Source organism: Miniopterus natalensis, chromosome 9 (assembly GCF_054644295.1).
Source record: "Miniopterus natalensis isolate mMinNat1 chromosome 9, mMinNat1.hap1, whole genome shotgun sequence".
In the NCBI taxonomy this organism is placed as follows: domain Eukaryota; kingdom Metazoa; phylum Chordata; class Mammalia; order Chiroptera; family Miniopteridae; genus Miniopterus; species Miniopterus natalensis.
The window spans coordinates 7660313-7676553 of record NC_142089.1 but is presented as its reverse complement, the minus strand read 5'-3'; the positions used below and the strand labels follow the sequence as shown (position 1 = coordinate 7676553).

Below are 16241 nucleotides of genomic sequence, written 5' to 3'. Positions count from 1 at the left end.
TTGCAGATTTCTCATTGAAACCACGCAAGCCAAGAGAGAATGGAATGAAATCTCTTAAGTGTCAAGAGAGGGAAAACCTGTCAGCCTAGAATTCTATATGCAATATAATCACCTTAAAAAATTAAAGTGCAGTAAGGATGTTTTCCAGTAACCAGAGAGACATGCAAACCAACACATGCACACACATCAGATAATTTATTGCTTGGAGACCTACCTGCACTACAAGAAATGTTAAAGGAGGTTTCATGTAAAGAAGAATGACACCAAAACAATGAGGAGCGCTGAAAATGGTAAATATGTAGGTAAATATATTCTTAATTTTTAATTTGTTTAAAAGGTAATTATTAGGTGCTTAAATCACTGCATTGGAGTCTGTAACATATCTAGAAGTAAAATACATGACAACAAACAATACCAGGAATGGCGGAAAGGGCAAAGTGGAACTACGCTTTTTAAGTCCTAACAATATACATAAAACGATTTAATGTTATTTGAAGGAATATTCTGTTAGATTAAAGAAGCACAATGCAAATCCTAGAGCAATCACAAGTAAAACAGAGGCAAACATAATAAGCCAATAGTGGAGTAAAAATGGAATACTTAAAAAAAAATCAGTTAATCCAATAGAAGGCAAGAAAAAGAGGAAAAAGGAACAAAGAACAAATGGAACAAATAGAAAACAAATAGTATGATGGTAAATTTAAACTTGACCATCAATAATTACACTAAATATAAACAGTCTAAACATCCCAAATAAAAAGCAAAGAAACTTGGAGTGGACAAAGATTTCTTAAATTGGGCAGGAAAAGAGAAAATGGTAAATTGGACTTAAATTTAAAAACTTCTGCTCTTTGAAATATGACTCGAGGAAGGTGAAACAGTAAGCCAGACTGGAAGAAAATATTCATGAAGGACTCCTATCCAAAATACAAAAAGAACTATTGTAATTCAATAACAGTACAAACAGCCTAATTAAACAGACTTCACAAAAGAAGATACATAATGGTCAGTAAACATATGAAAAAAATGTTAAACATCACTAGTCATTAGGGAAAAGCAAATTGAAACTTCAATGAGATAACTACACACCCACTAAAATGGCTAAACTTGAAAAGACCAACAGTGCCAAGTGTTGGCAAAAATGTGGAGCAACTTTAATTCATATACATTTGGGATGGGACTATAAAACAGTGCAACCACTTTGGAAAACAGATTGGCAATTTCATATAAAGTTAAACATATGCTTACCATGTGACCAAGAAGTTTCATGCCTAGGTTTTCACCGAAGAAAAATGAAAATGTTTGTCCATGCAAAGACTTGTAAATGAATGTTAGTTTATTCGTGACGGCCCCAAACTGGAAACAACATAAATGTTCCTCAGCATTGGAATGGATAAACAGATTATGACATGTCCATCCAATGGAAGTATTCTCTGCAGTGAGAAGGAATGGGATACTACTGGTACACGTGACAACATGGATCCGTCTCAGAAACGTCATTTTGAGTGAAAGAAGCCAGACCCAAAAGGTGTACATACTGTGTAATTTCATTTATATGAAATTCTAGAACAGGCAAAACTAATCTACAGTGACAGAAAGCAGATCAGTGGTTGCTCACTGCTGACTGACTGAAGAGGGGTATGAAGGAACTTTTCATGGTGCCAGGAAGGTCTTCTATCTTGAATGTGGTGATAGATACACAGTGGACTTGTTTGTTCACAGTCATTGAACTGTACATTTAAGATGAGTTGCATTTTACTATATGTAAACTATACCGTAGTGGAACTGATTAAAAAAAGTTGTAACCCAGTGATCCCCGCCCCCAGTGTGCCAAGAACCTACACACATCACCTCATGTGGTATGTGTGTTGCCCCATATTTCAGGGGAGGAGAGGTCAGTGACATACCCCATATGATGCAGCCAAAGGGAGATGGAATAACTTTTTTCTACTCTACAAGAAATGCCTTTTATCTTCCCAAAGAGGCAGGTTATTTCTTCTTACAAATGAAAGTGTAGGACACACATTGTTCCAATGTCTTTCAGACTACTGTGTGGCTGCCATCCAGGGGACGTGCTGGGGAGTCTGCATATTTCCCTCGATACCCGTTCTTCCCCTTCTGACATCTTTTCATCCCCCCTGTACGTTTTAGTATGTGCTCTGGGATGACCCAGCAGTGCGGTTGTGAGTATCCTCAGGGTCCAGTCAGGTCACAGAAATCATATTGGACATTTGAACAGAGAAAATTTAATATGAAGAATTGTTAACTAGTAAAAGGTGATTACTACTAGGAATGAGAGAAAATTCTGAGAGTTGCTACTTATCTAGGCTGAGGAAGAGTAGACAACCAATAAATTAAGGGCTAGAAGAGTCCTCTTTCCCCATAGGCTGGGATTCAGACATCCTCAGAGCACAGGCCACCACGGGGATGTGCTGGCTGCCCCAGGGAACGACACACAGTGGCTCTGCAGGAGTGCCTCGTTGTTGCTGGAGGGTGGCAGGTGAGTTACCACCTGCCACTGGAGGGAGGACGTGTAGCCTGAAGGTGCTGGAGCTCATTTTCATGGCCACTGGTCACCTGCTCTAAAGAGCAGTGATGATAATGATAATGATAGAGGATGGGAATCAGAAGGGAGGGGCCTTCTTGCTGCTGTCATCTTATAGGGCCCAGCTCCCATGTTACAAAGCAGGACAAAGAAGGGTGAGATTGGAGCGAAAAGATAATAAATTGACAACCGGCACAATACTGAAATAGAGGTTGGGCAACCTTGAGAACAGCTTAATCAGCAAATGTCATTTTTATTAAGGGATAGTGAGTGCTCCGGTTACATAGCTCTCTTCTAAAATCTGTCGCTCTAAATGTATTTATTTCTGGATAACCGGTATCAGTTATGGTTTTACCATCCACCCAGTTTCCAATCCAGAAACATCAGAGTGGGAGCTCCTGAGTCATGTGCCTACAAGGCCCAAGCAGGTATTGTGAGTGAAGCCAGCCAGCAGGGGAAGGTGCCCACCTGAGGGCACATGCCCCCCACCCAAAGGGGCGGCTGCTCCTCAGCTCCAACCAGTGCACACTCTGCAGGGACATGGGCCTAGTGGTGCCAGACCTTATTTTTCAGGAGAAGCTGGGAATTTCCATCTCCCAGTCTTTAAATAGTGACAAATAAACCAAATGGGAGTAAGTGCTGTGTGTACCAAGCCAGCGCATCTTGGGGCAGATTCAGTCCCCGGCTTCCTTTGTTGTGGAGGTATCCTCACTGCCTTGTTCTCCCTCAGTTTCTCCAGCCAATTGTTCTGCAAGCTCCATTTGTTTCACTTTTGAAAAAATTCAACTTTGTTCCACTCGTTTCATTTCCATTTTCATAGTTCAGGTCTCATCAGCTCTTTCCTGGGCTGTGATCATAGTCTGATCAGTAGTCTCTTCTGCCAGGGCCCCGTCAAGGGCATGTTTCCACAGCACAGCCCTTTTCGTGTCTCCCCTCTGCTTTAGAGCTTTCCATGACCCCCCTGGCTCTTGTGGCTAAGACTCCATTCCTCGGGCATTTTTTTTTTTTTTTTTTTATTTTAAAAAATATGTCTTTATTGATTTCAGAGAGGGGAAAGGCGAGGGAGAGAGAGAGAGAGAAACATCAATGATGAGAGAGTCATTGATCGGCTGCAGCCTGCAACCTGGGCATGTGCCCTGACTGGGAATTGAACCCCGATCGCCTGGATCCTAGGTCAACACTCAACCTCTGAGCCATGCCTGGTCGCATCTGGGCCTTTTAATTCCTGCACAGTTGGGTGCCTCCCTGTCCTCTCCAGCTTTGCGTTGGGTCATCCCCCTTGCCAGGCAGACTGTGGCTATTTCACGTAATTCAGTGCTCCCCGAACACATCTGCTCTTCCCACTCCCCGCTTCTGCGACGCTGCCTTGTCTCGCTAATGCCTCTACCACGTGCCAGCCTGGCCACCTGCTGCTCACTCTTGAAGACCCAGTTAAATGTCAGCTCCTTGGCCCAGCCTTCTCTTGTCTTCTCAGCATGAGCATGTTACTCGTGCTGCTGATTGCGCACCTATCATCTGTTTTGCAGTTGACATGCTAGCCCTGTATCCAGCCAAATTTCCCAGGACCATCACTCACCCATCTTTGTGTCATGAGGGCCTTGTGTGGTACCTGGCATATAGTAGGTGCTCAGTAATTTATCGAGTGATTGAACCAGCGAGTGGATAATGAAATGAATGAAAGACTGTGGCTGGATTGCTTCTTCCCTGAATCTTTCTCCGAATGTTTTTATGGCGGCTCATTGTTTCTGCTCTGATTGGCACTTTGGTGGTCATGGGGATGCTTTACCGTGTCTGAATAACACAGCCGACTGGGCCAGGCTTTGTTTCACAAACCCAGGCTGTTAGGAGTTTATCCTGAATTGCTACTTACTATTTTGTAGGAAGTCCTCCAGACACCCTCGGCTCACTGAAATCTTAATGCTAGTTGTTTAGAACAACAGCTGGTCATCTGGAAGGCATGACTTGGGTGTTGGTTTTGACCTGTGGGTGGGGACCCCCTACCTCCTATAGAGGGTGTTGGCTTGGCCAGCTGGGCGCTGAGAAGCACATCAGTGGGTGGGAACAGGATGTGTAGAGAGGGGGCATAGCGCTATTAGACGCCCGGCTGGAATGTTTATCTCGGAGGAGAAGACCCACCAGCTTTCTGCAGGGTGTGTATGGGGGTGTGCCCTGGAGAGGCTAATTATTTTTTGTAAAGTGCAGTGAGTAGTGGGTTCTGGGAAAAGTTGCTTCCACTGTAAACATGTTGGTTAGAAGTCATTAATATGACATTCACACATCCGTAACAAAGTACATAACCAGGGTTCTGGCACCTTTGAAATACCCAGAGGACATTAAGTATGAGTCTTAAAACTAAGAGTATTGGAAACAAGATATTTTTACTTCTCGTTTGGGAGTAATATAATTGCATTTGGTGGCTCCAGCAGATGCCAGGCCAGCTGCTAGGAGAGTCCTGCCTTTTTCCCCCCTCTCAGCTTTGGTCCCTTACAGATAAAACCCTTGGGCAGAGCTCTCATAAAAAACAAACTTTACAAAATTATCCCTTGGTTGAAAGATCCAGTTTTGGACACAAAATATCTGAGATTACATAGACCACAGATATTTTTATTACTTGGACTCAGGAGAATAAAAAACAAAAATGTCTCTATACAGTTTGTTTTGTTTAATTTGTCCCAGTAAGGACTGTAGGCCCCTGGAGACTGACCCTTCTCTCCCTGACAGTGGGCCCATGTCTTGGAGATAGATGGAGAATGGACTGGGCCAGGAGAGCCAATTGAAGACAGTTGAAGGAAAGGGACTCCTGTCCTTTTTCTGAGGGCTGCTTCAGGGGAAATTGTGGGGTGAGGGGAGCCAGTTTCTCTGGGCTGGGTAGTTCTGTGGGATGTTTGCAGTGGGTGGCTACTTCTGGAGAGGGAATGGACATGATCGCAAGCTTGGGCTGAGAGATGGAGGGGAGCTCAGTCCCTTTGAGAAGCCCACACCTTCTCCCAGACATACACAGGCTCCCACCTGCCAGGGGCAGGACACGGCTCCTCACTGTGACTTGGACCAGTGGGACAGCGAGCCCTGCTCCACAGGCTGCCTGTGCTGTGCAGCGCCTGCCTTCACACCTGGGCTCCACGTGGGCCCTGTGGGCACACAGGGCTTGACTGCAGAAGGCTTGTCTGTTTTGTAGGTTCCTGTGATATTGATGTCTAGAGCTGCCCTGCCCCACGCAGTTGCCGAATGTGCCTACCGAGCACTTGAAATACGGCTGCTCCCAACTGAGACAGGGTCATACCTGGAAAGTACACACTGGGTTTGAAAATGTAGTGCAAAATGGCTCATGACTCCTTTTTTAATGAGTGAAATCATATTTTGGATACATTGGTTTAAAATAGAAAATATGTTAATAAATAAAATATATTCTGGATGTTAATTTCTCCTGCTTTTTACCTTTTTTTATAAAGTAGTTTCTAGCAATGTTAAAATCACTCCTGTGGTTGGCACCTGTGTGTCAAGTTATGCATCTACAGGACAGTGCTGCTCTGGTGCTCCTGGCCTGCCAGGGGCTGCCTCCCGAACTGGGAGCGCTCAGCCAGACACCTCTGTACAGCCTCCGCACATAGAGCACCAGCCTTAATGGCAACTGCATTTATCCCAAGACCCCCCAGTGGGCAGCAAGAGTTGCCTCAGAAATGGGCTCTGTTTGCAGCCTTTAGAAGAGACTGTTGTATTCTTTCATTCAACCCTTATCTGTCGACTGTCATCTCCACTTACGAGATCTGAGTGGGCCTGTAGGTGATGTAGGAACTGAGACTCAGAGCCTCCCTGGACACTGGAAACTGAGGGAGGGAGAACCACCATGCCCATAAACGTTAGCAACACAAAGCATTTTGCTGGCAGTCTAGGAGTGGTGTCACCACTGTGGATAAAGTTCCAGAAGCTGGAGTTCACTGTGGAGTGAGACACCAGGGAAGACTCCCTGGAGGAGATGGGCTACAAACAGGGCCAGGCAGTTTATGTGGCCAGAATCAGTGCGTGGGGCCAAGGTGGGAAAGGGCAAAATGATGCATTTTCACCTGCTGGTCCTGGGGCAGCCTCCATGGGTGACCCCTGAGCCTCTCCTGCCCACAGCTGCTCACCCCAGCTGAGCTTTGTAGTCCTCCAACAGCGCCCATCAGCCTGGGGCAGACAAGCCCAGCCCTACCTGGTGAGCGATCGGCATGCCTTTGGATGGCTGGGATGCGTGATGATGCAGCGTGTGATGAGGCATGGATGCCAAGTGCAGGGCTGTGCTGCCCCTGGGTCCTGCCCTCTCTGCCCTTTGTGCCGGGGCTTGTCAGTGCCTTGGGGAGGGGCCCATCTGCTTCCCTGGTGCTAAGCAGATAAAAGGGGCCTGGCGGACTCGAGGACTCTAGTTTGTTCCCCTGCCATACACAGACATCAGAGCTTGGCGGCAGTTTTTCTAGTTGAGCATCCAAAGGACAAACTAACCATTTAAAATCTGCAAGCTGGACAGTCTTTGCTTTGGAGCCTGCAGTGAATTCCTTCATCTTGACAGTCGAGTCATTCTTCTCATCATCAATTCGGGATCTGGGATCCAGAGAGAGAGAGATACTGAGGGAGTGGGGAGCTAGATGAGGCCTGCAGGCCCAGGGCCCACCTTTGCAGGTAGGGCGGGTGGTGTGCTCTCCATCCCGGAGCCCACCTTGCGGGATGCCCACATTTTCTTCTTTTTTATTGCGATGAAATACAAATAACGTGTAATTTGCCACTAGTGGCATTTAATATGTTCACAGCGTTGTGTTACCTTCACCACTATCTAGTTCCAGGCATTTCATCCCCCCAAAGGAAACCACATCCCCCTCAGCAGTCACTCCCCACCCCTCTGTCTCTTCTCTCATCTCCTTTGTCTCCATGGATTCACCTATTCTGGACATTTCATAGGAATGGAATCACACAACATGTGATCTTTTGTGTCTGGCCTCTTTCACTCAGCATAATGTTTTCAAGGGTCATCCGTGTAGCATGTACATATGATCATTTCTTTTTATGGATGAATAATATTCTATTATATGACTCCGCCATATTCTGTTTATCCATCCATCTGCTGATGGACACTTGGGCCTCTTGCATATTTTGGCTGTTGTGAAGAGAGCTGCTATGAACATTCATGTACACATTTTTGTTTGAGTCCCTGTTTCCATGTCTCTGGGGCACGCTCTCCTCCTGTTTGACCATTCTGTGGATTTCCTGGGCCAGACTTAAGTTTGAGAGGCAACAGGTGGGAAAATCATGCATGCACTGAGGCTCAGGGGCCCTTGAGTCAGCCGGAAACATGCCTAGTGGACTCGTCTTACTCTGAATTTTGATAGTTTTTACTTTGCTCCACACTATTTAGCATCTAAATATTCTGTGTGGTTCTTTGGCATGTGCATATCTATCTTCCCAAACAGTTCCTAAGCTTTGGGAAGGCAGGGTCCAGCCCATGGTCTGCCCACCTGATGATGAGGTGGACCAAGACCTGGATTAGGGAAATGGGCTGGGCAGACTGAGAAACATGTATGTGGGAATAGACAGGTGACTCAGACATGCCCAGCCCTGCTGGGAGCCAGATAGCAGCGTGGTGACATTCCCTGGTGGTTGAGATCAGCTTCAGGGCCTAGCCAACTTCAGCAGGACAGGGGTAGGGGCCTGGGTCAAGGCATTTTGTTTCCTTTGCTCAGAAAGGCTGCTCTTCATTGAGGTGGGTGGTCCACCAAGGGAGCTCTGTGTGGGAGGTGTCACTGTTTTCTTGGGGGAGGAGGAGGGAGTGCTCAAAAGTAGTTCATAAATCAGCATGACTTCCTAGGGCCTCTGTTTGCTTGTGCAATAGCTCAGTAGACCTGTGATCACCTGCTGGGTCTGGCTACAGAGTTGCCCGGACAGTTGACCCTGCTGTAGCTCTTACCTTGAACTATTACAATGACTTGTCTCTCCCCTTCTTGACCGTGAGCTCTTTTAGGGTGGGCTTCATAGTGGTTTTGTTCACTGACTAGTACACAGTAGGTGCTCAAAAAATATTTGGAGCCTGGCCGGGCGTGGCTCAGCGGTTGAGCATCGGCCTAGGATCCAGGAGATCATGGTTTGATTCCCGGTCAGGGCACATGTCGGGCTGCTGCCTCGATCCCCAATTGGGGACGTGCAGGAGGCAGCCAATCAATGATTCTCTCATCATTGATGTTTCTCTCTCTCTCCCTCTTCCTTCCTCTCTCTGAAATCAATAAAGATATAAAAAAAATATTTGGAGAGTAAATCTTGAATGCAATAAGTGGTCCAAGAAGCTTTTCTCTTTGAAGGGCAGTTGCAGTTGGGGGATTCTGCCAGGTTGGGGTGAGAGTTGGCTGAGGGATGTTCACGAAGGTCTTACTTGGGTGTCTCGGTTGTTGGACCACTGTGATAAATCTAGAGGCGGCTGGGACGCACTCTGTCCCCATCCTACTGGGAGAGGGGGTTACTTAGCTCTCAGTATGATCCTGGGCAAAGGCATGGATCTGAGGGGTTCCAGTTGGCACAGACCATTCCTCCAGATTCCAAGCCTCCTAAAATTCAGGTAGGTGGGCTGATGCTCATAAGGGCTCAGTTTATCTACTTCCTCTAGCCACCATCTGCTCTAAATGGGCACCAGTAGGTAAATGGAAGGGTTGACTCCAGCTAACTCTGAACAGTCATTGTAATGTTGCCATTCATTGTGGGCACAGGGTGTGGGGGGGTGTAGGGTGAGGATAGATGAAGGTAAGTCCAGCAGTGCTGGCAACTTCTGATGGACCATTTAGTACCTGCTACCTTATCAAGGGGCTCCGGATAGGTGGCTCACACCATGTAGACCTTATAATGATAATAATGGTAGGTAGCTATGGTGGTGGGTGTTGCTATATGTATTAAGTGTATTAAAAATCAGTGCTCTTTATAACTGCCCCTTGTGGTAGTATTATCTCAGGCCTATACAGGTTAAGTCATATGCTCAAGATCTGACAGCTAAAAAGTGGCAGAGCCAGCAGCCAAAGCCAGGTTTGTTTGCTTCTGGGGCACATACTTGTCACCGTGATGGCAGGTCACCTTCCTGCAGTGACTCAAAGTTAGCTAAGTCACTGCACGGGTTTATCCAGGAACTGCTGCGTTTTGGTGCATTTAAGCTCTTGCTTCAACAATCTTCAGTAATAAACGTATACAAACACAACACATTCAGAACCCATGCCCACAGACACACACTTATATATCTACATTTATTTCTATAATGCCTGTTCTTTCCCAATCCCTCCCATCCATTTACCCGTCCATCTATCCATCTGCCTAACAGACATTTATCAGAACACTGTTAGGTCCTGAGGATATATCAGTGATGGCATATTCCTTGCCCTTAAGGAGCTCATGATCCAGGGGGGGTTGCTATCCAAGTAAACAAGCAATCAGGATGCACAGTGATAAATCCTTCGCACTGGAGGGCAGAGCTGGGTGCCATGGGAGCACACAGGATGGATAGGCAGCCCATGATGAGTAGTGAGCAGGGCGAGCACAGGAGCTCATGTCTCTCTCGTGGGACCCGAGGGAAAGCGTTTTCTAAGGAGAGGAAATAGAATATGAAAAGGCTCAGGGACGTGAGAGAGCAGTGTGCTGGTTGATCAGCTTCAGCTGCAATCAGTGGTAGAAATCATTTGAGGAGACAAGTCATGTTTGCCATAGGCTCTGTGTCTGCACTGAGGAGGCTTGGATTCCACATTACCAGTCACTCATGGGCGTGGCTGGTTGCCACGATTCTGTGAGATTCTTATCTCCACCGGGGCTTGTGGCCTTCACACTGTGTGGCATGGCTGCTGTGTTCTACTTTAAGCTGCTCTGCTTACCTGGTTTTGGTGATAGTCTCTTCTTTTTCTTCAAAGCCAAGGTTAGTGTCTCAGGTTACAGGTGTCAGCTTCCTTGTGTCCAAGCCCAGCGGAGGCTAACTGCAGAGGAAGGCTGTGGGCCTCTGGGTGGAGGGCTGCTCCATGCCAAGGAGCCCCCCCCAGACCCCCTGGCTGCAGAGAAAGCTCAGACCGGGGCCTGTTCTCCACATTTTTCTGATAGTCAAGGACAGCAGCTCCGTGTCATGTCATCACCAAGATCAAGGGAAATGCGCGCTGGTGCAACCTTAATTTAACTTACAGTCCCTGCCAGTTCCACGCTAGCAGGTCTGCCTGGAGCTGGGAGTAATGGGCCGTATCATGCCTCTGAGCTGGAGCAATGACTTATGTTGATGTCACCCACTAGCTTTTTATGGAAATTATTAATAAATCAGTAATTCTATCTGCAGTGATGTTGTTGTGTTTATAAATATTTAATTTACCTTCAGGTGCCCACATTTCCTCCATCTTTGCCTTAAACTCTGCTGACATGGCTCTTCTTTCTGGAGCTCAGCTTAATAGATTAAGTTATCAGTAGTGGGGAAAGGTTAACTTTCTCTCTCCCTCTCTTTCTCTCTCTCTCTCTTTGTCCCGGGAATATGGCTTTGCCATTTCTTTGTAATCTCTGTGTGATTTGGCTCCGGGGGTTGGGAATCAATCCAGGAGAATGCAACATCTCTTGTGACAATGATGAAAGATCAGTCCAGCTTCGAAAGAAGACAGACCGAACTTTCCAGTGATGACCTTGCATGAGTGGAGACCTATTATGGGCACGTGTTTTTCCCTTTTCCAAATTAATGACATTTGGAATCTGAAGTGGTGTCTAATGTTTTCCGCCCATAGAGAAATACCTTTGTCCTTGTCACTAACTCACCTTTTGAAACCCAGTGCTTTGATTACTATTGTGTGGCAGGTTGAATGGAAAGGGCTTAAAAAAAAAAAATCAAAATAGAAACGCAGTCCAAGCTGAGTGTTTTCCTGGCAGAGATGGGGTTCCAGCCTCGCAAAGGAAGACAGCTGCCGGGAAACAACAAAGACTTTCTCACCTCTCAGGATCCAACGTGAGCTAATTGTCGTTATCTCTTTGTTCTGTTTCAGGAAATTGCCGCTTATTTAATAACGTTTGAGAAGCACGAAGAATGGCTGACCACATCCCCTAAGACAAGGTAATGTCCCAGATCTTGCGGTTTTTCAAATATGTACAGTAAATGGATTGATTTTCATTGATTACCTGGTGGGGCTAGTCAGTTCATGGGCCAGTTGAAAATGCCACGTTGTGCTTGAGCGCTCGTGGCACTGAGGTCTCATTGATTGACCCAGGACCGTGGCAGTGAGTGCAATGTGGTGAGTTCAAAGCAGTGCAGCTGTCAGCATGCAGGTGGGGACTCTGAATCTGATGGCTGGCGCTTGGTCCCTCGGCCTGCCGGGTGCTCTGCAGGCCTTGGCGGGCAGGAACCTCACGGGGAGTTTATTTTGGGAACGTGCCCGCCTGCCACCAGTGTTGTCTAGAAACTTACTTTTTAAAAGGGAAGCTACCTAAACTGTCCACCTCCACCTCAGTGCCTTTTACAAACTGAAAGTCAAGCTATTCTTGGTGGTGGTAAGAAGATCTCCCAAATCAGAAGCAGTGGCCAAGTTTGCAGTTTATTGTGCAGTAAATGTCCTTGAACCTGCCAATGGCCACAAACACTGAACTTCTCTTGCCACTTGGGAGTAGAGGGAACTGGAAAAGATGCAGCTGATGTGCCTGTGAAAGTGGTATTATTTTGAGAAGAGTGGTGATGTTGGGATTAGGGTTTATTTTAAAGGCAGCCTCTTTGTTCCTCTCCAGCTCTCAGCTTTCATATTTGTTATGTTATGTTTCCAAGCTTCAGGAATGCATGGCCCCTCTCTCCCAATCGCCATCACTTTTCTATCAGCGGTGACGGGGCCAGGTGTTTATTCATGTGGAGAGTGGGGCTTATAGGAGCTCGGGGCTGTGGGTTGAATTTAAGAGGCAGCATGCTCAGTCTGTCTCACTTTGAGCAGAAACACCAGATTTTCCGGGTTTGTTACCTGGGACTAGGGAAGGGGTGGGGTGTGTCCTCTGCCCCCGAGGCCATCAGCTTGACCTGCTCATTTTTTCTGAGCCATGGAGGAAAGAGGGTCTTGTCCTCTAGAATGGCAACTCATCCTAGAAGGTACTTTAAACTATTACTTCATTAGGCTTGGGTTTTTAGTGGGTAGCATCCTTCAGATGGGGGGCAACAATATCCATGGAGGAGGTCAGGGGGTATTGAGGAAAGAGATTAGTTCCTGAGATTCGCATCTCCCAGGAGGGGTAGATATTGGCTCTGAGTCCCTGAGTCTTGTAGCTTTCCGTGAATTCCATGGCAGGGTGTCCTCATCTCCTCAAGTCTTCTGGGGCCATGGTTTCCTTTGCTATAAAATCAAGTGGTCTGCCACAGTCAGCTTTTGTTGTGATAATGCTATGTAAGAAGCAACCTCCAAATGTAGTGACTTTTAACAACAGATTTTATGTCCCGCTCCCAGGTCTGTGGGTGGTTGGCTGTGGCTTTGGGTTGTGTTCAGGAGCGCTCGACGTGTCCTTTTGCTCACTGTCCGGTTCTGCTGGAGGATGGCAGAGGCCTAAAAGCTGCGTGCAATCCATGCTTGAAAACCCCTGCTGCATGTGGCATCTATGTCCATGGGCCAGAGCAGTTCCCTTGGCCAAGCCCAATAATAATGGGTCTGGGAAGGACTTTCTTATTAGAGTGTGTGTGTGTGGGGGGGGGGGGGGAGTGAACAGCGACACCAGTTACTCTTTGATGAGCATAGCCGTATCCTGAACCGTGCAGAGCTTGGCACATTCATCTCTCTTCCCCTCTGGGGGCATTTTCTTCCAGGGCGGTTATTCTCAAACTTGAGCAGGCATCAGAATCAGCTGGAGAGCTTGTTAAAATGCACGTGCTGGGCCCTACCCCAGGGTTTGATTCAGTAGGTTTGGTTGGGGCCTGAGCACTAGACATTTCTAACAAGCCTGCCTGGGACCTCACTTTGAGAACTGCTGTCCTAGTTTCTTTGGGGAGGAGGACATCTGTCTGATTTCTGCCTCTGCACCGTTTCCTGACTCCCAGGAGCAGCTCTCATCTCGAGCAGCCTCCAGCCCCCCTGTGCACCCTTCACTCCTCAACGAAACCCTCCTTGAATCTAAGTGGCAGGGAAGAGCTTCAGAGAGTGAGCTCTCTGGACAGCATCCAGGCCAGACAGCTGATTTCAGATGTGCACACATGAGCCCTGATGTAGCCTCCATTTGATGACAGAACAGTCGAACATTTCAGGGTGGTGGGGGTGGGGGTGCGGACTCTGCCTCGTGTTTCAGCCTTTGGAATTTGGGATCCATTTGAGAAGTGAATGTCACTCATGGTCATGCTGACTCAGTTGACTTTTTGGAGTATAGTTAGAGCCAAGAGACTTCCCATCCTGAGGCACAAGGGGCACACATGGCAGATGAGAAGGAATGTGGGTGTCAGATATTGACAAACCCGGGTTTGAGCCCTGGCTGTCACTCAGCAGCTTTGTGTCATTAAGAAGTCACTTTAGCCTCTTTATTGATTTTTTAGAGAGAGAGAGAGAGAGAGAGAGAGAGAGACATTGATTTGTTGTTCCACTTATTTGCACTCACTGGTTGAGTCTTGTATGTGCTCGACTGGGGATCGAACCCACAGCCTTGGTGTATCAGGGATGACACTTAACCCAGCCAGGGCCACTTTAGTCCCTTTAAAAGCCCCACCTTTTCTTCTTCACATATGGAATGGAGCTGATGTTGACCCTGTCCTCATTGGACCATTATGAGGATTGAACGATGTAATATCTGTGACCTTGTTTTGCATGCTGTGAGGGTCTGTGCCGATGCACGAGGACGATGCGGTGCCTCTTGCCAGCGAGGGGCAGCCCCAGGGCCAGCTGGAGGCTTTGGCCTCAGGAAGTGTCTGCCAGGGTTTCTGCAGGCTTGGGAAGGAGGGTTTCTCTCCTGAAGACAGAGGTGAAGACAGAACCTTTCCTGTTAGTATTGTGATACCCACTCCATGTTTACACTTGAAAGCTGCTTGTCCCAGGGGGAAGAAAAGTTGCTGCTGTTGTTCAAGGACCTTCCTAAATTAGTTGTTGAGTTGAGTTTGCCCCCCCACCCCCCACATCTCTACTATTGAAATTAATTGGTGCAGTTAACTGCTGAGTTCATACAAACCGGCCTCCTGGTATTAAGGAATTAATGGCACCAATACTCTGCTGAATGAGAAGGCGATGCAACTTCTGTTTGCCGCCGCCACTGCTAATTTCATTTTAGAAAATTAATAAAAATGAATTGCACCACTGACATTTATAGAGTTTCCTAATAAAATGATACATTGTTTGTGTGGAGGAATCCCTATTAAATTAATTGTTGTAATCAGTACACATATAGATGTTGGTATAGGAGCCGCACAGGGACCCACTCCCTGTCTCTGTAGCTTGCTGATGGCTGGGGGTTACAAATATAGCCCTTGCTCAGATTCTGCCCTAATTACAGAGAAAGTCCCAGGAGCCCCGCTCACCTGTTTAATAATGAAGTGAGCTACGCGGAGGCTCCCAGGGTTGGGGGCTGCGGGGCAGCAGTGGCACCGACACAGGGCCGAATGCTGAATGTTCAAACAGCTCATATTGTAGCATCAGCAACTGGGACCTTCTGGAAATGGCAGTTTGAAAAATCACCCTTCAGGATGTCTTTATTTGGCACTTGCTGTGTGCTCAGCACTATAATAATACCACTTGGAGACCCTAGGGAACTCCCCACTCCCCACCCCATGGGGTGAATTTCGAATCTTGGAATCAAGAGCTTCCTCCCTCTGTCTAGAATGTTCTTTCAGCTCCTTCTTCCAGCCTGGTTTGGGGGTAACTTTCTCTGTGAGGTCTTCCCTGAACATACAATTTAGAATTGCACCCCTCCCCCCAACAAGACCCCATTTCACCTCTTGTTTCATGTTTCTCTGGAGCGTTTATCACCATCTGACACTAGATATTTCAGCAGTTTATCTCTTTAATTCGTTTATTCTTATCTGACCTTCTTTTCCCCAGAGTGAAAGTGCCATGAGGAGGCGGATTTTTGGTCTGGTTTGTGTGTGGTGTGTCCCCCACTCCTCCTGTGGTGCTGGACATACGGTAGGCGCTCAGTGCCTGTGCTGCCCCACTCTGTACGTGTGAAGTGAGTGAGGGAGGTAGAAAGCGCGGCTCTGAGTGTTGGGAAGGAAGAGACCTGCTTCACTCTGTTTATTTTTGTCCTGCAATCTCTCCACAGGACAGCTAATGGACCTAGTACTATGCTCTGGAGCACTCTGAGGGCCCAGCACTGTGCTCAGTAGCTATTTTTTATTAGATTCTAAGAGAAATTCCTTTAAAAATTTTTTTTTATTAAATTTATTGGGGTTACATTGATTAATAAAATTATATAGGTTTCAGGTGTACAATTCTACAATAAGTTATCTGTATATTGCATTGTGTTCACCACCCCAAGTCAAGTCTCCTTCCATCACCATTTATCCCCCCTTTACCCTCTCCTACCTCCCCCCACCCTCTCTTCCATCTGCTAATCACCATATTATTGTCTGTATCTTTGAGGTTTTTTCCCTTGGCTTAATCCTTTCACCTCTTTTACCCAGCCCCCAACCTCCCCTCCACCCTCCGACAGCTGTCAGTCTGTTCTCTGTGTCTATGAGTCTGTTTCTATTTTGTTTGTTAGTTTATTTTGTTCATTAGATTCCATGTGTAGTGAGATCATA

General features: G+C 46.9%; 1 protein-coding gene across 1 annotated transcript in view; it reads left to right on the top strand.

The window, feature by feature from the left end:
* The window catches only part of CAMTA1 (calmodulin binding transcription activator 1), a 689419-nt gene that overhangs the window by 236197 nt on the left and 436981 nt on the right, over positions 1-16241 (top strand). The window contains exon 4 of the mRNA XM_087820144.1: positions 11545-11612. Within this exon, the coding sequence (XP_087676270.1) occupies positions 11545-11612 (68 nt within the window). The remainder of the gene's footprint in view (positions 1-11544; positions 11613-16241) is intronic.